General features: G+C 50.4%; 1 protein-coding gene across 1 annotated transcript in view; it reads left to right on the forward strand.

The window, feature by feature from the left end:
• Nucleotides 1-24404: 24404 nt before the first annotated feature.
• Nucleotides 24405-26431, forward strand: part of SLC12A8 (solute carrier family 12 member 8) — a 111315-nt gene continuing 109288 nt past the window's right edge. Inside the window, exon 1 of the mRNA XM_077884556.1 lies at nt 24405-24495. Within this exon, the coding sequence (XP_077740682.1) occupies nt 24451-24495 (45 nt within the window). The 5' untranslated portion in view covers nt 24405-24450. The remainder of the gene's footprint in view (nt 24496-26431) is intronic.

Below are 26431 nucleotides of genomic sequence, written 5' to 3' on the forward strand. Positions count from 1 at the left end.
AACCACCCCCAGGTGACTGTAGAATCCAGCCCGGGGAGAGGACGTGGGACTAGCTGACCCCCTCCTGTGACACTTCTGACTCTGGTTCCAGTGCCCAGGCTGTGAGATAATCTTGTATCTATATACATATTTACATCAGAATTCAATGTTTTCAGCCCATTTTTACATTTGTGTTTTGGTCGACTTTGTCCAAGCTCTGATCCTTCCTCAGAGTTCAGACTTTATGACAAATGGGGTCATTTTTTAGGGCTTGGTATCTTCTCCAGCCTTCACACAGGGGGCAATTCTTGGCACCAACCACTGGAAGGGAAAGAGGCGAAGGAGCTTCTGTCGGCGGCTAAGTGGAGTAAGGCTCACAGAGCAACAACTTCACTATTGTGAACTTCAACTTGAGCTGGAGTTGCTCCTGAATGGAAAAGAAGTGAGTTTAAAAACAATATTATGATTTTTTTAATATATAACAATGAAATGAATAAACCTAGCCCATTTTTTTTTATCTTGGTTGGATGTGTTATGTATTATTCACTATCTATTGATGATTAACAAAATACCCCAAAACTTTGTGGCTTAAAACAACAATTTATTATGTCTCATGGTTTTTGTGGTCAGGAATTCAGACAGAGGACAGCAAGGACAGCTTGTTTTTGCTGAAAACTTCAGCTGGAAGAACCTAAAGCTGGGGACTGGAATTACCTGAAGGCTGCTCCCGCATGTTTGGCAGTTGATGCTGGCTACTGGTGGAAACACCCACGTGTGGCCTCCCCATGTGGTCCAGCTTCCTTACAACATGGTGGCTGAATTCCAAGTATAAGGGCTCAGAGAGCAAAGAATCCAGATAGACCGCCTACTGCTTTTATATTCTAAACCCAGGAAGTCAAGCAGTGTCATAGCTTCCGTTCCTACCTCAGTTGAGGCACTCACAAAGGTCTGCTCAGGCTCAAGGGTAGGGAACATAGACCCCATCTCTCTCTCTCTCTCTCTCTCTCTCTCTCTCTCTTTTTAAGATTTTATTTATTTATTCATGAGAGACACACAGAGAGAGGCAGAGACACAGGCAGAGGGAGAAGCAGGCTCCACGCAGGGAGCCCGACGTGGGACTCGATCCCAGGTCTCCAGGATCAGGCCCCGTGCTGAAGGCGGCGCTAAACCTCTGGGTCACCTGGGCTGCCCTAGACCCCACCTCTTTTTGAAGGAATGTTAATATCATATTGCAAGAAGAGCATATGAGATGGGATATTTTAGGGCAACCATCTTGAAAATACAGTCTGTCCCATGTTGTTTCTCTTTTAATTTTCTTATCTTTTTCAGATTCCAAGAGTAATGTGCTGATTGTATGAAAAAAAAAATCTCATTAAAAAATCCAGAATTTGGGGGATCCCTGGGTGGCTCAGCAGTTTAGCGCCTACCTTTGGCCCAGGGCCTGATTCTGGAGTCCTGGGATCGAGTCCCACATCGAGCTCCCAGCATAGAGCCTGCTTCTCCCTCTGCCTTTCTCTCTCTCTCTCTCTCTGTCTTTCATGAATAAAATAAAATAAATAAATCTTAAAAAAAAAATCCAGAATTTGTTGGGGGCCTGGGTGGCTCAGTTAAACTTCTGACTTTGGCATTGAAAATGCCCATGATCTCAGGGTGCTAGGATCTAGCCCAAGTCAGGCTCCCTGCTCAGCAGGGAGTCTGCTTCTCCCTCTCCCTTTGACCCTACCCCTGCTCATGCTCTCTCTCTCTCAAATAAATAAATGAAATCTTTTTTTAAAATCCAGAATTTGTACACCAAAGTAGATTTCTCTCCCACTTCACCCACTATCTCAGTCCCACTTCCTAGAGATAACCACTATTAACAGATTGATGTGTATTTTTCCATAATAGCTACATATATATATACTGATTTATAAAAAATAACTATATACATTATTTTGCAACTTGCTGTTTTTACTTAATATGTGATGAACAGAGTTTCGTATCAGTACATGTAAAGACACCTATTCTTTCTAATGCTGGCTGTCATAGCATGACTATACCATAACTTAATCAATCTTCTATTAATGGACATTCAGTTTCTAATTTTTTAACTATTACAGATTAATGATGCAGTGAACATCCTTATATGAGGTCAAATAGGGTAGTATCCCCTCTGCCTGTGTCTCTGCCTCTCTCCTCTCTCTATGACTATCATGAGTAAATTAAAAAATTCTTTAAAAAAAGTAAATAAAAATGGAATTGTTCTGTTCAAAGGATATGCAAGATACTGTTTTCCAATACAACAAAAGTGGGTTTTACTTTAAAGTACTGTTGTTATGAGATAAATCTACGTTAAGCAAGATATACTTTTTTTTTTCTTCACAAATGGATAGGTTTCTCTTACTTTTAATATGAAGAAAAGAAATAAATATTTGTTTTTAGGTCTGAAGATGCTTATAAGCTTTGAAAGGAACTTCTCATTTATTTAGAAAGTAATGAGTGACAGAGAGCAGGTGGTTTGAACAGTGGTGTGGATGGATTTCCTTTTCTAATGTTTTTAACTCAGGCTGATATGAAATTGAATGTGGATTCTTCAAAGTTCACAAGATACTCAGAGAGCAGCTCATCAGAAGATGATGGCAAATAGGAAACCAACGTGGGGCAAAAAAAAAAAAGTGTCATGTGTGACCCCAAAGTGAATAATAAAGAGGAGCCTACTAGCCATCAGACGTAACGCACGGATGTATAGTAGATATAATCTGACAGTGTCATCCTGCCCACCTACCCATCCTTTGGTTCCAGATTGCTAATGTGGAATTTGTTCTGGGAGTCTTTCCTCGGGCAGAGATGGGTAATTAAAAACGTCTTTGCTGGGAATGAAGTTCTGACACACGCTATAGCATGAATGAAACTTGAGGACATACTTAGTGAAATAAGCCAGACACAGAAGGACAAATACTGTCTGATTCCTCTCATATGAGGTTATCTTGAAGAAGCAAATGCATAGAGACAGCAAGTGGATTAGAGGTTTCCACGGGCCGGGGAAGGGGCGAGTGGGGGGTTCTTGCTCAGTGGGCGCAGAGGTGCCGCCTGGGGTGACACAGAAGACAGCAGCGACCTCACAACAAAGTGAAAGTAATTAATGCCACTGATTGTACATTTAAAAAAGGCTAAAATGGCACATTTCATGTTATGTATCTTTCCACACCCAAAAGAAAACCTTTACTGGAGCCGGAGATGTTGGGGCTCTGTCAGTGTTCCCATGGCTTTGCCTTCCCTTTTGTTTTTAAAAGAACAACCTCTATTTTTAGGGATCTTCACACAAAGGCTCATGTGGGCGTGGGAAGTACTCCCAGCTGCCCTCCTGTTTTCAGAAGCCCACATGGAAGCCGAGCAAGTTATTTAAGGATTAGGAAATATGCCAGATTGGAAATGGAGATAATTTAATCTCTCTGTATGTTAATTCAGGGTGTTTTTTTTGTTTTTTTTTTTTTTTTCCTGCAAGCTGGAGCCCTGGAAATCTGCTTCAGTCCCCAGGGAAAGCCAGTTCTGAGTCTTGCAGAGGGTGGGGAGGGCCGAGAGCGGCTTCCGGGGGCCTGAGGCCCACCTGGCGGGGGAGCCAGGCCCAGGGCGGTCCCCTGCCCCGCCCCCCGCTCGCGCCCTCCGGCCGGGCCGGCACCCAGGGGGCGGGGTGCGGGCGGGGAGCCACGGGACGCGCAGCCACGTGGCGGCGGGCGGGGGGACGGCGCGGTCCCGCGGGGTCCCCTCCCTCCGCCCCAGCTCCCGCCGCCCAGGTAATGCCGCCCCGCCCCGCCCCCGAGCGCCACCCGCCTGCACCTGCGCCTCGGCCTCGGGCCTCGGGCACCGCGACCCCCCACCCCGCCCAGAGGGGGCAGGTGGGCGCTCCAGGGGCCCGGCCCAGAGGGAGACAGGTGGGCGCCCCAGGGGCCCCAGAGCGGGGGGGGGGGGGCAGGTGGGCGCCCCCAGGGACCTGGCCCAGAGGGGGCAGGTGGGTGCCCCAGGGGCCTGAGGGGGGGGCAGGTGGGCGTCCCCAGGGGCCCGGGGGGGGGGCAGGTGGGTGCCCCCAGGGGCCCGGCCCAGAGGGAGACAGGTGGGCGCCCCCAGGGACCCGAGGGGGGGGACAGGTGGGCCCCGCAGGGGCCCGGCCCAGAGGGAGACAGGTGGGCGCCCCCAGGGACCCGAGGGCCTGGGGGGGGCAGGTGGGCGCCCCCAGGGGTCTGGCCCAGAGGGGACAGGTGAGCGCCCCCAGGGGCCCGGCCCAGAGGGAGACAGGTGGGCGCCCCAGGGGCCCAAAAGCGGGGGGCGGGGGGCAGGTAAGCGCACCCAGGGACCCGGCCCAGAGGGGGGTCCCCCCCCCCCGCGTCGCCCTGGGGCGCCCGCGGCCATGGGGTCCCGCTCTTCCCCCAGGCCCCCTGCTGCCAGCGGGTCTGGAAAGCGGCCCCCTTCCTACCTGCCCCCTCCCCTCCCCTGCTCACCCCAGGAGCCTCCTGGCCCCTCTTGCTCCCCCTGCTCAGGCCCCTCTGCAGCAGCCTCAGGACAGGCCTGGCGCCCTTGGTGGCTGGGGGCGGGGGTGGGCCGAGGGGCCCTGCAGGCCGGGGTACACCCAGGAGCAAGGGGCGCCGGGCCTGTGCGCAGGGGCCGCCTGCCCAGGCCGCTGTTTGCCGCCCTCAGGGTCCCCCGCGGACCGTCCAGGAGGCGGTGCAGATGTCCCAGGTGCAGGAACTCTTCCACGAGGCCGCCCAGCAGGTAGGCTCGCTGGGAGGGCGGGGAGCAGGGCCACCAGGGAGCCAGGGCCCGGGTTGCAGCACCTGCTTTAACACTCATCATCTCCGAAGAAGTTCCTTTTGGTACCCGACCCCATCAGGAAAGCACTGTGGCCACTGTCAGGGTCTCGGTGCAGAAACTCTTGGGCATGGCCTGCAGCAGAGTTTGAACCCTGGGCCTCCCTGCAGATTTTCCACCCACGGCGAGGACTCAGATAATATGAACTCTTTTTACTATTGAATCAAACCAGGGTAAGAAGGTAAATTTATTTCTGAAAAGCGCATATAATCCTGCAGCCAGATAGATTTCTGAATTTTCCGATGGCTGCGGATTCACTTCCTTTTTTTTTTTTTTTTTTTCTTTTCTGCTTCCCCTGTTGATCAATAGTGGTAGTAAATACTCAACACAGCTAAGGGACTGAGTCGGTTCTCTGCAGAAATACAGTGATTCCCTTAAAAAGTAAAAAGCTGTGCTCAGGTGTTTTTTTTTTTTTTTTAATTATTTATTTATTTATTTATTTATTTATTTATTTATTTATGATAGTCACAGAGAGAGAGAGAGGCAGAGACACAGGCAGAGGGAGAAGCAGGCTCTATGCACCAGGAGCCTGACATGGGATTCGATCCCGGGTCTCCAGGATCACGCCCTGGGCCAAAGGCAGGCGCCAAACCGCTGCGCCACCCAGGGATCCCCCGGTGCTCAGGTGTTTACTAGGAAGTTGCCTGCACCCGTCTTTGCTGTTGAAGGATCACTCGGCCTTAGAGTTTTTAGCATCCCTTGGATTTCCCTCAGACTTCGTCGTAGACAAGGGCCGGAGGATTTCTGGCCTGCCAGGAGGGGAGAGAATCAATTCGAGGCCTCACAGTAGACGAGAGCAGGCTCCAGGGCCCGGTGTCCGGAGCCAAAGGGCAGAGGCCGCCGAGGCACGTGCGGTTCCAAGTTGGTGGGGCGTCCAAACTGGCTGGATGCCCCTTCTCAGGTCTACAGGCGCGTGTGGGAAATGCGGCATGGTGGCTGGCAGGTGGCGAGTACCTGGCCCAAGGTCAGGCCCTCGGTGTCGCCTCTGCACCCTGGTACCCAGCCCTGGAAGTTTCCGTGCTGCGGAGAAGGGAGGGACTGGAGACTTGGCATAGCTCCTCAAAATGCCTGCCCAGAGCTGTTTTCCCCTGGGTGGAAAGGCCTGTGGCCTCCTTCTTAGTGTGGCCGAGGACCCTTAGAGACCCTCAGATCACTCAGGGGTCTTACATTTTATTTACTTGAGCAGCTTCTCGCCATACTTGCCGTGTGTCTTCTCCGCACCCCGACCATGTTATTTGTGGACCACGTCCGCGCCAACGGCTGCTGCGTTAGGCGTGAAAAAGACACCCAGATGGGAAACGTGAGGCTCTTGGCCCCAGGGGGGCCCAAAAAAGAGACAAGTCAGACCTCCTTGGTTCCCTCTGTGGCAGGGATCCGTGGAGGCTCAGCTGCAGCCCCTGCCCCCCGTTCAAAGCCTTCAGCGGCTCCCGGCGTCCACCACCAGGGTGTAGGCCCCGCGCAGGCTGGCCCTGCCGGAGTCCAGAGCCTGCACCTCGTTCGTGTCCCGCACTCCGGCCGAGGCTCGCCATTCTCCAGGTGCTGAGCTTGTCTTTCCCCTCCGGGGAGCCTCGCTGAGACGTCTCAGGCAGCCGGAACGTTCCGAGTACGTGAGGCAGTGCCCGGCGCTTAGGTGGCGATGGCTGTTAGTTGGCTCACCCGGTGCGCAAGCGTAGACAGCCAGATGCAAGTTCGTTTGCCGTAAGTGTGCTAAGAGGGGCTTGCTTGTAAAACCGCCGGCTGGACGGCCTCTGTATCGCCTCTCTCTCCATCTCCCTCTTCCTCGGCCTCCAACACTGAGGGACTGGACAGTGTTCACGTCAGGCTCTTTGATGTTGACTGTCTACACGCATTTGAGATCCGCCCTTTCCTCTGTCCCCCGCACTGCCCGGGCCTGGGCGCCGTCTCTGGGTTGGGTTGTTCATACCCTCCAAACTTCTCTGTCCACTTGTTAGCTAAGTGATGCTTCACTGGAGCATAAATCTGTGCAGTCGACCCCGTTGCTTAAAGCCTCTCAGTGGCTTCTCACCACCGCCTTCAGAATTCAGCTCAAACTCCGCATCTTGCTCTCTATGACCTGACCTTCCATGACCTGACTCAGCGGCCCTGCTCCAGCCGAGCGCTCTCCCCACCGGGCACTGACTGTGTGGCTTGGAACGAGCTGTTTCTCTCCTTCCTCCCGAAGGCTGTGAACTCCTTCCTCATCGTTGTGTCCTCAGTACCTGCCGGGAGTGCGCAGCCCACAGAAGGTGCTCCCTTAGTGCTGGTTCTGCTTAACTGGGCTCACCTGGCTGCCATTTACATCAGGGGTGGAAGGATTGGTGGAAGGATTGGTGGAAGGATTGGTGGAAGGATTGGTGGAAGCAGAGTGTATGTGGTGAACTCAGGAAACCCATCCTAGGCTGAGTGGAGGGCACTTACTACGTAGCGAGCATTTCATACGCATCACCTCGCTTAATCTGCACCACCACGTTCTGGAGTAAATATGATTATTTTGGTTTTGGCAGATAAAAGCAGAGCCAGTTGGAACCCAAGTGTGCTTGTTGCCAAGGCCTCAGCCTTAATCCTTTCTGCTCTTTGCCTCATGAGCAAAGCCACCCAGACGGTAAATTGGAGGCCTGTGTAGAGAACACTGAGCAGTTTGGGTAGCTAACATGTGTGAAGCTGACTTCTGGGAGTGGCTGGTCCTCCAGAAGTTTCTTATAAACCTTTTTCTACTTTTACTCCAGCCTTGGGAGCCAGGAATCCTCTTAGGAGCCTTGGAGCTTGAAGGACACAGGACTAAGAAGGCGATGCCCTGTGCCGAATCCTGCAGTTCACGTCTGTTCTGCTCTGGTCACTGTGATGGGGAAGTAGCTCTCAGGACATCTGTCTAGAGTGGGGATGCTTGTGAGTAAGGTAGAGAGGTGAATGAATGGGTTCTTGGTTTCGCTTTAATTGTCTCCAGACCAGATGGAGGAGCTGTGTGTGTGTGTGTGTGTGTGTGTGTTGATCAGTGCTAAGTGGGCCTGCCGAGAAGAGCTCATTAGTAGTGTGGTTAATAGTGTGGTGGTCCAGGGTACTGACTCTAACACTTTGAGATCTTGGGCAAGTTACTTAACTTGCGTAAGCCTCAGTTTCCTCACCTAGAAGATGGCTGCAATAATAAAACCTGCCCTAGGGAGTTACAGAGATTAAAAGAGGTGAATCATGTAAATATTCAGCGTAGTGCTTGCTTCATGGTAAGCGACCAGTGGATGTTGGCTAATAATAAAGCTGAGGTGAGGAGTATGTCCGTGTTCCACGTTGTAGTGATATAAGTGATCAAAGAGCTCAGCGGGGGAACAAATGCAGGACTCAGCACAGCAAAGACCCGAGTCCCAGATCCAGGATTATTCTAGGGGCCGAAGCCAGAATGTGGAACCTTGTCCAGGACAACCTGCTAGGTGGGTGTCCATTGAGAAGGATGGGACACTTTCTAGACCTAGATGGGTGCAGAGTGGCTTGAGAATGTGTGTGTGTGTGTGTGCGTGTGTGCGTGCATGAGTGTTTGAGAACCTGCTGAGCCTCTGGCAAGAACAAGTCTTGTTTTGGGACCCTCTGTCCTCAGGCCCTTCACTCACCTGAGGGGTGGTTGGGCAGTGGACTTGAACCTGAGAAGCTGGGTTCCAAATTCTGACTGTAGTACTGGATGTGCTGGGCCCTTGGGCAAGTTATTCAGGGCTCCCTGTCTGCTCTCACAACTACGAGATGGGGAGGGAGTACCTGTTTTCAGGCTTTTATGCCGTATGTGGAAGGATCTGGCCCAGAGCCTGCCACATGGTGAGCCGTAAATACACTTTGTGTTCAGTGGCTGGGTGGTGCAGATTTCACACTGAAGCCCAGTGGAGTGCCTGTGAAGCTTGGGCCTGGGAAGCTAACGAGTAGCTGGAGCCAGAGGGAGGGCAGTGGGAGGCTAATAAGCTTCCATCCCGTGCTCGTCCCCACCAGTCCCTGGACAGACAGGATTGTGGAGGCAGCTACGGCATGTCAGGGAGATCAGGAGAAAGCAGGTGAAAGCAGGTGGCCTGCGACAGGGAGAGATGGCAAGTAGATGTGCTGGGTGAGGTCTGATGGCCCCACAGGATCTAATGCTTTTAGCACTGGGAATGGTGGGGGACCTCGGCTCAGTCTATCAGGTAGTTACCGAGTGCGTAGGACTGCCGGCATCTCCAGTAATAGCGAGTGCCGGGGATCTTGAAACTGGAATCCCGTCCTTGTGACGGCATAAGGAATGCCCCAGGCCAGTCTGAGATGCTGGTCTTCCCTCTCCCAGGGTCGGATGGTCTCCAGAGAAACCTAAAGGGAAGCGGTGTTATGCGATGGGGGGTAGACAAGTCACCCAGAGCTGCAGATTAGCGAGTACGAGTGACTTGTCTTCTTTCTTCCCCGTCCAGCCTTCTTCCAGAGACTCGGCTTCTGCAGGAGTGAGTCCGTGAGGACCCCTTTCTGGGGGGTCCGGGTGCTCACGCCTGGCTGGCCTGAGCTGATCGCCTGGGCAAAGAGCCTGACCCGGACCCAGGAAGTCCGTGCCCGGTAGAGCCGGGGCCGCCAGCCTCAGCGTGGGAGGAGGTGCTCCCAGGCTGGCTCCCAGGGCCGAGCCCGGCTGCCCCTGAACGTGCCCCAGCAGTGCCGGCTTCCTCGCTCTCCTTTTCCCTTCTCGGCCCTCTCATCCTTCGCTCTCTTCCTCATTCCTGTGGCTTACCTAGCTTAGCTTAGGATGGTAAGAGTAAAGGAGAGTCCGGTCAAGCTGTGGGTCACTGGTGAGCACCAGATAGCACCTGCGCGGGAGGCAGGTGGAGGCAAACATATGAAGAGGCGGAGAGGCCCCCAAGAAACCGCCGGCCCAGCCCCCTTGCTCAGCATGTCAAGAAACAAGGCCAGAGGTGTCCGATGACTTGTCCAAAGTCACATGCAAAGGGTGGCAGAGATGGGCCGGAGCCACAGCGCTGGATGGGGTCAGTGCATCCCGACTTCAGGTTATAATATTGTTTTGAGCATTGGCGTTAGGCTTCCTCGCGTCGTTTTCTGCTCCCCCATCAGCCAGCGTACGGCTAAGAACTGACTTGTATTTGTGCCACGCCATTGCCAGGTCTGTTTTGGAATCTTTAAAAAGCCAAAATGCAAAGTGAGCTGTGGTGGCCACATGGAAGGTTATAGGGTGTTGCTTTATTAGTATGTAGAGAAATGAACGTCGCTGAGGAGAAAGGAAAAAGGAACTGAAGGCAAAACCCCCCTGGTGCCACCCAGGTGGTATTAAACGTCTGCTTGGCTCAGGTCATGATCCCGGGGTCCTGGGATGGAGCCCCACATTGGGTTCCCTGCTCAGCGGGAGGTCTGCTTCTCCCTCTGCCCCCCCCACGTGTGCTCTCTCTCTCTCAAATAAATAATAAGTACAATATTAAAAAAAAAAAAAAGACAAAAACCACCCTGTGAGCCCCTCCTTTTACAGATAAGGAAACTGAGGCCCGGAATAGTTGGGTAGAAGAGAAGGGCTCACATCAGGGGTCCCTGGAGCCATGACCCCTCTCGCCCTCCCGTTCTTTTTTTTTTTTTTTTTTTGCCCTCCCAGTTTTTATAGAGCATGAAGCTTGTCTGATTTTAGAGATTGTCTTTAGTTAAAAGATACAAATTGCAAATACAAAAGTGGGTCTAATCTTTGGAAAGGACCCCATGCAAGTGAAGGATCTTGAAGCTTCAGCTGGTAACTTCACTGCCAGGCCCCCAGTGGCTCCTGGACAGAACCAACTTTTGCAGATGGCAGAAGAAAAGAGGCTTCTGGTCCTGGAATCTGGGAGAGCAGAAGGGACAGAACTGTTTCCAGGGTTGAGTCTGAGGCTTTTGTGTGGACACTGTCACCCTTCCTGCTCTCTCCTCTTTGTTGTTCTCTTTCCATTTGATCGCCCTGTTTGCTGCTTAGCCTAGAAAGTCAACTCCCAAAATGACAATTGAGCCAAAAATGCTGCTTAAGTGTAAAAAGAGGGATGGAAACATTTTATGAATGAAGGTACCCTAAAAACTGGAATGGAAGTGATTCTTCACCGAAATAAATGTTTTTAAAGATTTTATTTATTAGAGAGAGAGAGCGCGCGCGCGCGTGTGGGAGTGAGCGCACAAGCGGGGGAAGGAGCAGAGGGAGAGGGAGAAGCAGACTCCCCGCTGAGCAGGGAGCCTGATGCGGGGCTGGATGTCTGAGCTCCAGGATCACGACCCAAGCCGAAGGAAGACACTCAACCAACTGAGCCACCCAGGCGCCCCCAATTCTTCACTGAAATAAATTAAGTGGGATCCTGTCACTGGTACCCACAGGATGTTCATTCATAGAGGGGATTGAGTGATGACGTGTAGAGGCCAATGGCATTGAAGGACCCTCTTGTATTTCCCAGAAGAAGAGGGGTGGGGATCCCATGCCACACACGGCCACAGTGGAAGTATAAGATTCTAGGCCGGAGGCAGAAGCAGGAGCAAGAGGAAAGCCTGAGCCGTAGCCTCTATTGGGCTTCCCATGGGAAAACTAGGGCAAGGGAGTTGAGGATTGTCTAGTTGGAATAGTCCTGGTGGGCTTCAGGCTACGGGGATGTTCTCTAGTTGCCTGGTGCCTGCCCTGCAACGGTTTGGACAGAGGAGACAGAGGAGACATTGGCTTGGTGTGTGAAGGTTAGATAAAAAGGGGAGGATTGGGGGTGGGGGGGACAGACTCCGAAGTGGTGGGTTTGCATATGAAAGACGTGCTCCTGGTCAGGCCTCTGCTATCTCTGAGAACCTTCCTTTTAGCATGCAAGATTTTTTTCAGGTGTTATAATATTATAAGATATAGAAATTAAAAATACAATCAATACATTCTGCCTAGGGGTGCCTGGCTGGCTCAGGTGGAAGAGCATGCGACTCTTCACCTCAGGGTTGCGAGTTCGAGCCCTACACTGAGTGTAGAGATGACTTACTAACCAACTAACTGAATAATTCTGCTTCGCTGGGAATGGATTGACTAGGAGACTTTAAAACTTCTTACTGCCTTAGGGTACCATTTATCCATGGCCAGATTCAGAAAAAATACAGCCCTTGCCATCTTGTAATAGGTTGAGGCTTGCAAGGAGAGCCCTATGAGGCTGACATACTATTCTTGTAATTTGAGGGAGGTGCCACTAGGTGGTGCTTCCACCCTGGTCTGGCCTGATTGAATGTCCTGACTTCCTGCGGGGTGGATATTTTTCCATTCATTTTATCCTTTCTCTGCCCCAAATATATCTCTTTGGGAAAACAGTTTGAATACTGGATAGTTCTATATTCACAAAACAATATTAAATAATTGTAGTAAGATTTAAAGGGATACACATGTCTCTTACACATGTGTAAGACATACACATAATTCAGTTTATTTTAAAAAAATATTTTATTTATTTATTCATGAGAGACAGAGAGAGGGGGGGAGCAGAGACACAGGCAGAGGGAGAAGCAGGCTCCATGCAGGGAGACCCATGCAGGACTCGATCCTGGGTCTCCAGGATCACACCCTGGCTTGAAGGCAGGTGCTAAACCGCTGAGCCACCAGGGATCCCCCATACACATAATTCAATATCTCTTTTTGCTCTTCAGTCATTATCAAGTATAAATGAATCTGATTCTTAAATTTTTTTCCCCTGAGTTTTAATACCTAATCAAAGGACTATGGGGACTGTAGTGATGGTGATGGGCTTTCAAATAGTTGGGCAAAGTCTCCCCTAGGTAGTACCAATGTGGGCTCTATGGTTCCAAGAAAAGAATGTTTCTGCTTCTCAGGAGAAAGGTCCTATTTACATTTCCTTTGTTTTTATTTTGGAGTGTGCATGTTTTCTTCTTCACAGGCAGAAAGAAAGAGAAAAAGATAGTGGTGTAAGAAGCCCTGGTCTGTGTAAAAAAAAAAAAAAGAAAGAAAGAAATCTACCGTGTTCTTTTCCTAAACAGTCCCTGTAAGCAGTTATAGGATTTAGGTGCTTTCTGATGAACTGGCAGCAGTGGTGGCCTAGCAACCCTCACTAGGCCAAAAATAGTTATGTCTGATGTGATGATAAATTTGCTCTCACGTGAATCCCAGTGTTTATAGAATTTAACTTAAAACAGAAAGCCATGACTCAGTAACTTTCCCCGCTTATTTTAGGCATTTATATCAGTCAAGAACAGCACAAAGCAAAAACAAATTATAATTTCTCTTAAAAGATACACAGATTTTAAGAGCAGACATTAATTTTACAAAAGTCTTCACTGTCTTTAAGGATCCCGTTCATGCAACACATTTAAATTGTGATCCAAACCGTGGGCATCTTTTGGCGCTGCAAAAAAATGAAGTTGAGCTAAAAACAGGATTACTAACTCTAGGACAGCACAAAAACCTATTCTATTTTAAAAATATTTCTAATAATGTGATAATATTTTCTCTACATAAAAAAATAAGTATTTTTATCACAGAAGTACTCCATGCATGCAGTAAAAAAACAATTCAGACAATTGAGAATGGTATAAAATTAAAAACCTTCACCCACACTTTCCAGAGACTTTCACTACTTATGGTTTCTGGTTTTCATTTCCTTTAAGTCATATTTTGTACTTCAGTTTCTTGACCAAGTTATCCATGTATTAGTCCTTTACTTATTGCTTCCTGAGCTGGAAAAAAAAAAAAAAAAAGGCATTGTCACATTTACTCTTCTGTTTCCCTCAGTTCATTTCTAATTTTTTGTAAATTGGATTATTAATTGGATTTGTATCTTTTCCTATAATCATAATGAACATTTCCACATTTGTAATGTAAAAGTTTAAAACCTAGAAATATCTTTTACGATAGCGAGATGTGTGTGTTTAACTGAATCACCAAGTGACATTATTGGACTCGTGGAGAAGAAAACGTCATATTAAATTATTAAAGCTTTGCTACTCTGAGCAAAAGGCTCTTCATCTCTTTCATGGTTTTTTTTTCTTCTGGCTCCTGCGTGGCTATTGCTCACTCTTACTTCTTCTCTTTCTCTCTCTTTCATTCTTTCTTTCTTTTCCTTCCTCCCTTCCTTTCTTCCTTCTCTTTCTTTCTAGATTTGATTTAGTTATTTGAGAGCATGAGCAGGGGGCAGAGGGAGAGGGGGAGGGAGAAGCAGACTCCCCGCTGACCAGCGAGCTTGAACTAACTCAAGCTTGATCCCAGGACTGACTGGGCCACCCATGTGCCCCCAACTACAGCTGTTTCTTATATCGAATATCCCCCTGTTTTGTGATTCTTGTCTTTTTTTGGGTCACGGTAATTTTTTTCACACTTGGACCAGTGGTAGTAAATTACTCTTGCCTTGTCTAATTGTGGAACTGCAGGAGGCCAAATTTTTGTCGTGTATTTCAAAAACAATACGTTATAACAGACTGAATGCAGAAGTAGATAGGCGAATCCAGCTGTCTTCTATCAGAGCAGACATTAGAATGATCTGCAAAATGTATAACAAGGCCTCTTTTCATTAAATGTTTTTGTTTTGGACAGTAGTTATTTCTCATGAGAACTGGGCATTTATTTGAACAGATAATGAGCTTATTACTATTACATTTAAATGATCAATAAATATTTAAAAAATCTCCCTTTGAATTTAAATTTCTAATATGGTAAATTTTTAAAAAAAGATTCTGTTTATTTATTCATGAGAGACACACAGAGAGAGGCAGAGACACAGGCAGAGGGAGAAGCAGGCTCTAGGCAGGAAGCCCAATGCGGGACTTGATCCCGGGTCTCCAGGATCACTCCCTGGGCTGAAGGCAGGCGCTAAACCACTGAGCCACCCAGGGATCCCCTAATATGGTAAATATTGATAGATATAACACACATAAACAAAGCTCTTTGGGATCCTCAATGATGTGGGAAACAAAGGCAAAAGAAAAGATTACATTTCCTTCCTGCCTACAGCCTACTGACAACTCCTTGAAACAGGCAGAGGGACCTTCCTCTAGGAGCTCAACTGCCTGGATGTTAATACTTTGGTAAAGGCAAAAGGCAATTTAGCCTAACATTAAACCCCACCTCCAGGATCCTGTAAGTCTACTTTAACATATGAAAATTCCTTTGGAAATTATCTTTATCCCCCAAGGTACATGTTAGCAATCATCCTCCAGGCATATGGCCCACTGATACACATCTGAAGGTTCTCATGACCAAGGTTTTACTAGACAGTAATAAATGACTTTTCCTGTTATTTTATTTTTTAGATTTAATTTATTTCTTTGAGAGAGAGAGCACACAAGCAAGGAGAGGGACAGAGGGAGAAGGAGAAGCAGACTCCCTGCTGAGCAGGGAGCCCAACACGAAGCTCCATCCCAGCACCCTGGGATCATGATCTGAGCTGAAGGCAGATGCTTAACTGACCAAGCCACCCAGGTGCCCCAATAAATGACTTTTCCCAACAATACCTAGTCCCTTGAAAGTCCTGGAAACCCTGCTTCCAAATTCCTTAGAGACTTATGCTATCCCTAACCCCCTCCTACTTGAAAATATATAATTGCCACCCCTCATTAACCCCCATGCAGCTCTTTCAACCCATGGTTCCAGTCCCCATGCTTTAATAAAACCACATTTTTGCTGAAGATATGTCTAGAAACAATTCTTGAGAATTTTTTCTCGACATTTGCTTCAAACTCCAACATTTCCACATCACTCAATAATTTTTAAGAATGTAAAGGGGCCTTGAGACCAAAAAGTTTGAGAACAGCTGTTTTAGGGATTAAGTGTACATTTCTAACTTTTCACAGTTTATTTGGAGTCAAATACTATACCACTTCACTGTAAGATGTAGGAACCCGGCAACCACAAGGGCCATTTACCACACCCGCCTCTTTGGGGCTGTAAGTGCCCTCTATGTCATTTCCACACATATGACAAAACCTTCAAGGTCATGTTATGCCCCGTGGTTTCCCTGCTCATGTCCACGCCCTGGATGAGCTGACTCTGAACTTGGAGCTTCTCAGGTTCCTTGGAAGACCACTCTTCTCTTGGCTGCCCTGCTTCTCCCTCCTTTGCTTTTTCTTCCCCCCTCCAAGCCCATCTTAGGGATTTCCTCAAATGTCTGATCGACTGGTGGCACTTGTTCTTATTTCCTTTCCAGCTATTAAGTATAGTTTTATACTTAAAAAACCCCACAACTTTTCTGTCATTTTCATGGTAATTTGGAAGGTATAGAAGTGCTTTTTGTGCCATCTTAAAAGATGTGCCTAATGTTACTTTCTAAAGCACATTTCTTTCATTCATTCACTCATTCATTCTGCTAGCTCACATATAGTAAAAATCAGTTTCATGTTGAGCACGAGAGTGTACAAGCTATTTTTTAAATAAGTGTCTGGGCTCCTTGCATAAAATGCAGCTTTTATCGAACATATTTATTTATTTTTAAACTTTTAACAGGTTGGTAAAATTTCACAATCATAGAAAGTTGCAATAGTACAAAGAATGCCCATATAGTCTTTTTTCTTTAAGGTTTTATTCATTTATTTGAGAGAGAGAGCATGCACACAGGCAGGGGCAGGGGTGCTGGGCAGAAGGAGACTCCCCACTGAACCCCTATGTGGGGCAGGGCTGAGATCATGGGTGAGCCAAAGTTAGATGCTTAACCAACTGAGCCACCCAGGTGCCCCAAGAATGGCCATATACATACTCTTGACTCAGATTTACCAGTTGTTAACATTTTGTTCTTTGGCTTATCACTAGTATGCCCTCTCTGTTTCTATTCCATTTGTATATATATTTGTCAATATATTCTAATATATATTATATTCTATATTTTCCCACGAAGGCATTTGAAGGTAATTTGTACACATCATGTACCCCATCCATGAATTTTTCAGTGTGTGTTTCCTTTTTTTTTTTTTTTTCAGTGTGTGTTTCCTAAGAGTGAGAATGTTCTTTCACCTAACCGTGGTGGATTTATCCAGATCAGGAAATGTAACATTGGTGTTTTCTATTATCTAATCCACAGTTCCACATTCCAGTTTTGTCAGTTTTCCCCCTGATATCCTATAGCATTTCTCCCCTGGGCCCAGGGTCTGGTCCAGGACAACACATTGTACTCGGCCGTCATGTCCTACTCTTCTTTAATCTGGAAATGTCGGGATGCCCGGGTGGCTCAGCGGTTGAGCGACTGTCTGCCTTTGGCCCAGCGTGTGATCCCGGGATCCGGGACCGAGTCCCACGTCGGGCTCCCTGCGTGGAGCCTGCTTCTCCCTTTGCATGTGTCTCTGCCTCTCTTTCTCTGTCTCTTTGTCTCTCATGAATAAATAAGTAAAATCTTGAGAAAAAAATCAGGAAATGTTACTTAGCTTTTCTTGGTCTTGTCATGACATTTTTTGAAGAACACAAGCCAGTTATTTTGTAGAACATCCCTCAGTTGGGGACATGACCCTTTGCGATTAGATTTAGGTTTTGTATTTTTGTCAGAAATACCCTAGAAATTATAGTTGTGTTCTTCTCCAGAAGGTACAGGATTTCCATTTGTCCCAGTATTGGGGATGCTAACTTTGGTTACTTATTTAAGGCGGTGTCTGCTAAGTTAATCCATTCTAAAGTTACTGACTTCCCTTTGTATTGATAAACAATTTGTTGGGAATACTTTGAGACTATGGAAATATCCTGTTCCTCATCACTGGTGTTAGTATCCATGGATGATTCTTGACACCATCAGTTATTACTGTGATGGTTGCAAAAATGGTGGTTCTTCTGACACCGTCCCCCCCGCCCCTACAGATATTAATTGGTCTTCTTCTATAAAGAAAGACTTTCCCTTCTTCCCCATATTTTAATTTATTCCGTTCTTTATATCTGTATGGACTCAGATTCTTACTTTGTTACATAAATATTCTATTACAATTATTATTTTGATGCTCAAATTATCTCAGAGTTGGCCACTGGGAGCCCCTTCAAGCTGGCTCCTATATCTTTTCGTTATATCTGGAACCTTTAAAAAAAATTTTTTTTTAGCACTTTCTTGCTTTCTGGCATAGCATATTCCAGGCTCATTTTGTACTTTCTCTTCCCCAGTCCTGAGTCAGGCATTTTTCCAAAACGTCTTGGTTTCTTACAGTGAGGAATGATGTTTAAGACCAAGATCTGGGTACTGGGTATGTTCTTGGCTACTGAGGTATCTTTGCCTTCAGGTGGGCAGAGAGAAGGAATGTAAACACACACACACACACCACACACACACACACATACACCCAGTACTATATTTTTCTACCTATATTAAAAACCGCAAATTGAAACCAATACTTCTCATCCTAGTCCATCACCGCAGGGGTCATTCTTCCCCTCATCCCCCTTTCTTTAGCTGTAACTCCCTTCTCCAACAGTAAGAAACTGAACTCTCATATATATTTACTTATTTGCTCAATCCTACAATTCACGGGAAGTAGATTCAGAATGGATAACTCCTGCCTGTAGAAAACACAACTTTCTATCTAGAATTTAATATTTGTAGTTATTTTTGCCTTTAGACTGAGGGTACACAGACAAAGAGCCATGTTTAGAAGTTACTCTGGTGAGTTCTTTTCTCACCTTCGGGGTTATGTTACTCGTTGGAAATGCAGTTAGGATAACTTGTTTCTCTTTGCAGTCTAATTTTTCTCTCATCCTGGTTGATTTGATTTGACTTTGCGTATGCGAAACATTAATGTGATTCTAAAAGTCAGAACAAACGTAACAGTTCTTTAACAGATATAATATTGGCTGATCCACTGATGCACCCAGAAGAATAAGCCTTTTGCAGTTGATCTTTGGCTGGTTTGCCTCCTGAGGGAGGACGTTAGGGTCCATGTTGCTCCTTGTGATGTGAAACTCAAGTAGACTCTCTAGTGGCAGCCTGAGTCCTGCAAGAAGGGCTCTGTCCTTTTGCCAAGGAGGCTGGGAAGGGCAGGGGATGCTTGTGTTTAGGTGGCCGAGGCATCACTGCTGCCATTTGTGGGAAGGAATCAGGGGTCCAGAGCCCTGTGTCTCTGGGCTCCACGGCGGACAGAAGAAGCTATACTGGGGAAGGCCCTTCTGTGTCGTCCCAGGAGGCAGGACATCGGCAGTGTGTTTGTGTGTTTGAGGGTCTTGGCACTCCTGGGATTCTTGAGTTCTGTGACCAGCTTGAACCTCGGCAGGTTCTCAGCCTTGGATAAGGATTAGGTTGCACAGGCGTGGAAAAACCATAGATTAAGCATTCGGGAACTGCTGTTTGTAGACCTTGGCTTTTGAACTAGGTCTGTGGCAGGAGAGACCCATGTTGCCACGAAGCTCTCACAGTTCCAGCAACACTTAAATCAATATTGACCGAGGGCGCTGCCCAGATTTGAATCCAGGGAAATCAGACTTTGACCACTCCACACGGGTCCTGGTCCTCCCCTCCTCTGCTGCGGGGCCATTGCCTTTTCTAGCATCAGCCAGGGGTGACGGGACAGTCGCCGGATGCGCATGCTAGCAGGAGCTGGCTCCCCCAGTGCTGGCTCTGGGCAGGGCTTGGGAAGGGAGCTCTCAGGGCTGGCCTACGGAGCTAGGGTCTACGCGAACCATGAGGACAAGGGGCGGGGGGTAGAGAATGCGTGGTCCATAAGGCCCCTTTTCTTGCTCTTCCTCCCGACATCCCCGATGGGACCTTCACCCACATTTAAGATCGTGTGTTTGGCTTCTTGCTTCCAAAAAGCTTTCACAATTACCATCTCATGTAAACTGCACAGACCCCACGATGCAGTACGTGGCTGTCGGCGGCCTCTGCAGACACCGCAGGTAGGCAGCCCGGCCCAGCGCCTGCCTCGGGGCCCGTCAGGCGGGGGGACGGCCGGGGACCCCCTCGGCCCGCGGCACCACAGGGCAGCGGAGCCTGGCGTAGTCTCTGCTGGGTAACTAAGGAGTCGTCAGCTCTCGGAAAGCAAAGCGCAGGCTCGCGCGTGCCCATTCCGGTGGCACCAGTCCGGGGGCCCCTGTGTCTGCGGGGCGGGCTGGGCCTCGTCGTGCTCCGACCTCCCCTGCCCTGAGCGGGCAGCAGCAGTTTCTCACCTGGTCTCTTTCCCTCCTGCTGGAAGAAAGAAAAGGCCTCAGCTCCCATCTGACGTGTGTTTCCTTTTTTTTTTTTTTTAATATTTTATTTATTTATTCATGAGACACACAGGGAAAGAGGAGGCAAAGACCCAGGCAGAGGGAGAAGCAGGCTCCATGCAGGGAGCCCAACGCGGGACTCGATCCAGGGACTCCAGGATCAGGCCCCGGGCTGAAGGCGGCACCAAACCACTGAGCCACCCGGGCTGCCCTGACGTGTGTTTCCTGGCGGGGCCCTGGGCACGTGCACACGCGTGCGGCAGGCGGGCGTCTCCTGCCCTGGGCACCGCTCAGGCTCGGTCTCCCCGGCCTCCCGGGCGTCTGGCTCGGCGTGCAGGGCCCCGGCGCGGGAGGAAGAGGCCTGTCTCTGACCCGCCGCAGGCGGCAGGCCCGGGCCCCGAGGACGAGGCCTGGCCTCTCTCCCGTGCTGGGAGGCGACGGCCGACAACCGCTGCCCTGCGCGGCCGAAGTGGATGTGGCCCGGACCCCGCCCCGCGGCCTCTGCCTCGGGAGGACAGGACCCGCCACGGGCGTGTTTGCGGTGCCCGTTCTGAGGACTTGGTTTGTGTCGCTGCTTCATCCTCTCTCAGCCTCTGCTCTGCTTCCCGGCAGACGCCGCCGCACCAGGCCCAGCCACCCGGCCGCCCCACAGCCTGCTCCGTCTGGGTCGGGGATGCCGAGGGAGGCTTTCGTTATTCTGGAACGGACGACGGACGACCGGGGCCCAGAGCGGAGGCCGGTGAGGCCCTACGAGAGCTCTCGGAGCTGGGACCGCACCTCTGGAGCGGCTCGGTGGGCCAGGCCGCCCCGGCCCTCGGCCCTCGGCCCTCGGAGCATCTGAGCATCTTGGTGCCTCGGGGGATGGGCACTGCCGTTCAGCTGCAGGGGCCGAGGGAGGCGAGGGACCCCGGTGTTCCTTTCATCAGTTCCCAGGGGCCAAGGGCAGCATAGCGGGCGATCACTTCCGTGTGGCTCCGAGCAACGTCAAGACCCCTCCCGGGGACCGAGCCCCTGAGCCAGAGTGAGGACGCGAGTCTGAGGAGTGATGGTGATGTGCCTCCGAACCACTGCTATTCCTCTTCCCAGCGGACAGAGCCACAGGCAGGGCATCTTCGGCGTACGGTATGGCCAGCGGTGGCTTGAATGGGGCCGGTCCGCGGCCCTGGATCGGCACCCAGCGTCGGGGCAGGGAGCACTCCTCGTTCAGCCTGCTGGGCCACGGCCGCCCCCTCCCCGGCCGCCCGCTTCCCAGGGCCTGGCTGCTCTCACAGCTACTCCCCTGGGCACACGATGCCAGAGCCCCCGGCTGAGGGGAGACATGAGCCCTTCTAGGTCTCCTCCAGGAAGACAGACGCGGCCCAGCCTAGGAGTGTGCGGTGGGGGAGGATGGCTGCAAACAGGAGTCCTCTTCAGGCTGCCTCCCGGCCCAGCCTGCTGTAAGGAAAGGAGTTCCTCCCCGATCGTGGACCTGCCCGTGCCTGTCTTGCAAATGAAAAAAAGCAGGTCTCCACAGAGAATAAATCTGTTCTTTCATGGAACTTCAATTTAAAGAAGAGAATTCCTTTCCTTCTTCCTAAACCTGCTCATGACTTACCGCCGTGAATCTAGAGGGTCTAGAGACCGCACCATCCTTTTCTCTTTCCATCATCAAAAAAGACTGTGTCAGAAGAAAAGTTCTGTTCTCCTGAAAACTGTCCATTTCCCTTCCTTGGCACCTGTGTCTAAGGTCTAATGGCCGTGGTTTTCACACTCAGCGAATCCCCAGCGTTTGAAATGGTTAAAACTGCACTTGGGGGAGGGAGACCGTAGAGGCCCGCCTGCTGGTTCTTTTCCCCCTCCCTGCACCCACCGTCCTCCCCCTTAGACATCACAGTCCTCTTCCCCTCCACCCGCAGGGTCTTTCCTCGTTTTGCCAACTGAATGGAGACACCAGGAATGAGCCCGAAGCTTTCTAGCCTCACCCATTCTGTGGTCAACTTCACTGCTTCCCCCACCAAAAACAAAACGAAAGGGGTGGGCAAGACCCGTTGAGAAAGGGTTGAGGCTGGGCATTGCCTGCATCCTCAAAGTCTGGAAGGAAGCTGGAAGTCTCGGAAGGCCTTCACAAATGAAACGCTGTCACTTGGAAATTTTGACTCTTCAGTTCTAAACACAAGTGATTCTAAACGGAACTGCTAAAATATCTAAGAACTAACTTATTGGAAGTTAGTTCGTTAGCAAGCTGCCCCGTCCTGATCTGGCTCAAGGGCAAGTTCTGTGTCCAGAGCATTTCCGAGATGAATGAGTTTTTCTGCCTCACTCTGAGGATGAAAACTCTGGCATCTGACGCCCCACAGATGTTCATCTGGACTTTGGCAGCACCTTACAGCCTTCCACAGGGGCCCAGCTGGCTTCTACAAACAATGCAACCTTTCCTTTAGCTATCTAACTGTTAAGTGACATCTGGGAGCTCTTAGCTTTTTTTTTTTTTTTTTTTCCAGCACAGAGCTGTTGGGGCCACCCATGTGGATCCCCACAGCATCTTAGGCAAATGGGAGATGAAAGACAAGACTTGGTCCCTGATGTGGCAGGAGGACCTCCCTGCAAATGGTTCAGACCGAAGGACACATTTCTCCAAATCATCCGTTTCTCCAGTCTAGTAGACAGACTTGTGTCCAGCGTGAGCATGGCACTTAGCCTGGGGCAACCACAGAAGCCCTTCCTGTCAGTGATCCCCATCACAGCACCCCACTTGCTCCCGTGTAATAGATGAGGCTAAATAATTAAACTAGTTTTTTTGGATTAAAAAAAAAAAAGGATAGCTCAGAACAGTCCGACTGTCACCTGCCATAATCCCCTCCGCTTTTTTTTTTTTTTTAAGATTTTATCTATTTATTCATGAGAGACAGAGAGACAGAGACAGAGGGAGAAGCAGGCTCCATGCAGGGCTCGATCCCAGGACTCTGGGGTCACGCCCCAAGCTGAAGGCAGCGCTAAACCCTGGGCCCCCTGGGCTGCCCACCTGCCATAACCCTAGCTGTTCTACAGTCTCCTGCTCCCAGTGACTGGGTAGAGGTGCAAAGGGAGAGTCTTGAGTCATGGCCTTTGTGGTAGGACGCATCTGAGATGTGAGGGGATTCCTTACCCTCCCATAAAGGGGGCAGTTGGGTGTGAAGTTCCAGAGTGTGAGGGAGAAGCTGATCTTCTGTTCTCCTGTCCGATGTCTGCTTGGGTTGCAGGCTCAGGGCTCTGTCCTCAGCCTGTCCGGGCAGGAGCAAAGGGGAATTGGAAAAAGCTGGCAGGGCAGAGAGAGAGCAGGGTCGTGGAGTAGCCAGTTGTGATACTGTGATTTAGAATAAGAAATATGCATTTGGCTTTTATCTCCATTCCTGGCAGGGAGCTCCTAAAGCCCTCGGAATTTCTTAAGTGATAAGAGTGATAAGGGTATCTGGATATTCCTACCAATCCCCTTTCCACCACAACGGGGTTTAGTCAATAAGGTGACTTTTGGAAAGCACCTAAGCATGGGATCTGGTTGCCAGAAGAACCAACCATGATGAGAGGGTTGGAACTTTCAGGTGGAAACGTGGGGATTGGAGATGGAGTCAGTTGCCAACAGCTAATGATTTAATCAATGTACGTAATGAGGTCTCCATAAAACCCCAAAATAATGAGGTCTGCAGAGCTTCCAGGCTGGTGGACGTGTGCAGATTTGGGGAGGGTGATGTGCCTGGAGAGAGCTTGGAAGCCACCTGCTTTCCCCCCGTGGGCATCTCTCCTGTTGGCTGCTCCTGGGCTATATCCTTTGTAACATAGTGGTAATCTAGAACGTAAAGTGTTTCTCTGAATTCTGTGAGGCGTTCTAGCAAATTAATCAAAGCCAAGGAAGGTGTCATGGGAACCTCCAATTTATAGGCAGTTGCTCAGAAGCACAGGTGACAATCTGACCTCGTGACTGGCATCCGGAGTGAGAGGAGGGGGAGGTTTGAGTAGTCTTGGGGGACAGCCCTTAACCTGTGGGACCTGACCCCATTTCCAGATAGATAATACCAGAATTGAGCTGGATCAGGGGACACCAGCTGGCGCTGGAGAACTGCTTGGTATGAGGGGGGAGACCCACACCTCAGAACTGGTTTCAGAATTGTACCAGCCGTGGGCCCAGCGGTCACTCTGCAAGGCTGCTGGTTTGGGTGGTCTTGCTGGTGGTCTCCTGGTTTGCCCACAGCGGGCCAGTGGCAGAGGCGGGGGGTGGGGTGGGCAGCCCTGAAGTGGTGCAGCTGCAGGATGTGGTGGAGAAGGGCACCAGGGGCGCCTCCGTGTTGGCGTCAGTGTGTGGGGGTGGGTGGGCTGGGAGAGAGCCCCGGGGGTCTCTGTACTACTGCTTAGGAGTTACCCCAGGGTTCCCTGTTCCCTAGCTCGTCTTCTATCCCTTTTTCTGTGTGTTTGTTTCTTCTTCCTTCTCTCTCTCTCCCTGGGCTTATGCTGCTCTCTCTTTCTCTCTCTCTCTCTTTCCCTCTCTAAGAACCTCAGGGCTGCAGCCTTGGGGTGAAACACAGCCGGGCTCTTCCTTCTGGTCTCTGATGAGCAAGCAGGCCCTGGGAAGACTTGCTTTCCTTTGTCACTTGGTAAGAAAGGGTAGGTGCGGTCCCCCGAGCACCCTGAGATAAGCCGCCATGGCCTGGCCACCAGACGGCCACCCAACCCGTTTGAAACCACTTCTATTTTCATTCTCCGAGGGCAGAGTCTCCTAAAGCTTCTGGCCCATTCGGGAACCACCTTTAAGGCCGATTCAGTCCAGTGAGGTCCCGGGAGTGAAAGCTTCCCCTACGCCGTTAGGTGGACGAACACGGAAGGAAAGGAAGCGGCCTTCGGGGTGGACAGGCGAGGCTGGGGCAGGCGGACCAGGATTCCCCACTTCAGGATGGGAGGCCCAGGGGTGAGGCCTGCACACCTCAGCCAAGTTTGGGATGTCGGCAATGGGAGCCGAAAGAATTGACTTCTAGGCAAGAAAAGGGCACAAAACCCGAGGTGCAGGGCCGGGCACAGATTTTACAGTGGGGCACCCAGCGCGGGCCGCCGGCTGTGCTGTCTGTCCTTCCGGTGTCCTTCCCTCGCTCCACACCGGGGCCCTCTCCCAGCCTGCCCCCCACCCCGGCGGTGTGGTGAGGATCAAGGCAGACGAGGGATGTGGAAGGTGAGAGCGCTCTCGAAATCACTGCTCTCTCTTGCTGAGAGCTGCTGCTGTCACTGCTGTTTCTAAGAAAGAACAGACCTGCAGCAGGCCAAGGTGGGAAACCCAGCATAAGGAGAGACGGGAAATCAGGGACCCAGTCCTGAATTTAGAGATTAGGATTCTGGAAAACAATCCTACATGCACCAAAACAGGTTGCGTGGGACCAGTTCTTCGAGGACAAGCATAAGGTCAGCGGGGTCTGTGCTGAGCCACCATCGCTGTTCTCACATTTACTGACTTTCAGGAGATCCCTTATTTGCAGCCTGTGAAAGACAGATGAACAGAAATACTCACAGGTAGGGGCGCCTCGGGGGCTCAGTCGGTTAAGCATCTGCTTTCTGCTCAGGTCACGATCCTGGGGTCCTGGGACGGAGCCCCGTGTCGGGCTCCCTGCTCAATGGGGAGCCTGCTTCTCCCTCTCCCTCTGCCTGCTGCTCCCTCTGCTTGAGATCTCGCTTTCTGTGTCAAATAAATAAAATCTTTTAAAGAAAGAAAGAAAAAAGAAAGAGAAAAAGAAAAAAAGAAAGGAAGGCAGACAGACAGACACACAGATAAAAGGAGCTCCCGCTGCGTCGGGGACTGGCAGGGGGTGCCCAGGAGTCTTAAGTCTTAATTGACGGCCCTGATGACTTTCTGCTGCAAGGGAGCGCATGATGCAGGGGGGGAGCAGGGGACGGGCTCCTCTCCTTTCCCACCAAGGCCCGTGGGCCTCAGCCTTTCGCCCTGGATGGGGGCGCATCCATCCCTTGTGCTCAGCCATTCAGGAACTGGGCCCCTGGGCCCCTGGGCCCCTGACTGCAGATTCTCTGTCCTATACTCTGGGTTTTTCTGCCTTCTCACTGTGTACAGACCACATGCATGGTCCAGAGACCCGCTGGGCACACTGCTTCCTAGTTGGGACCCCGCCCGCCCCCCGCCCCCTGTGAGGTGTGGCTGTGCCAGTGTGAGACACTGGAAGATCCCTGCTGTGTGCATTTACACTCCTAGCCCTAGGCCAGAGGTCAGGGCGGTGAACAGCACCAGCTGCTACTAGTTGTCTTTAAGCCATTTTATTATTATTTTTAAAAGATTTTATTTATTTATACAGAGAGAGAGAAAGAGAGGCAGAGACGCAGGCAGAGGGAGAAGCAGGCTCCATGCAGGGAGCCCGATGCAGGACTCGATCCCGGAACTCCAGGATCAGGCCCTGGGCCAGAGGCGGCGCTAGACCACTGGGCCACCCGGGCTGCCCTCTTTAAGCCATTTTAATATTTCCACAAGGTGGGGATCCCTGGGTGGCTCAGCGGTTTAGCGCCTGCCTTTGGCTCAGGGCGTGATCCTGGAGTCCC

This window comes from Canis aureus, chromosome 35 (assembly GCF_053574225.1).
Source record: "Canis aureus isolate CA01 chromosome 35, VMU_Caureus_v.1.0, whole genome shotgun sequence".
Lineage (NCBI taxonomy): Eukaryota > Metazoa > Chordata > Mammalia > Carnivora > Canidae > Canis > Canis aureus.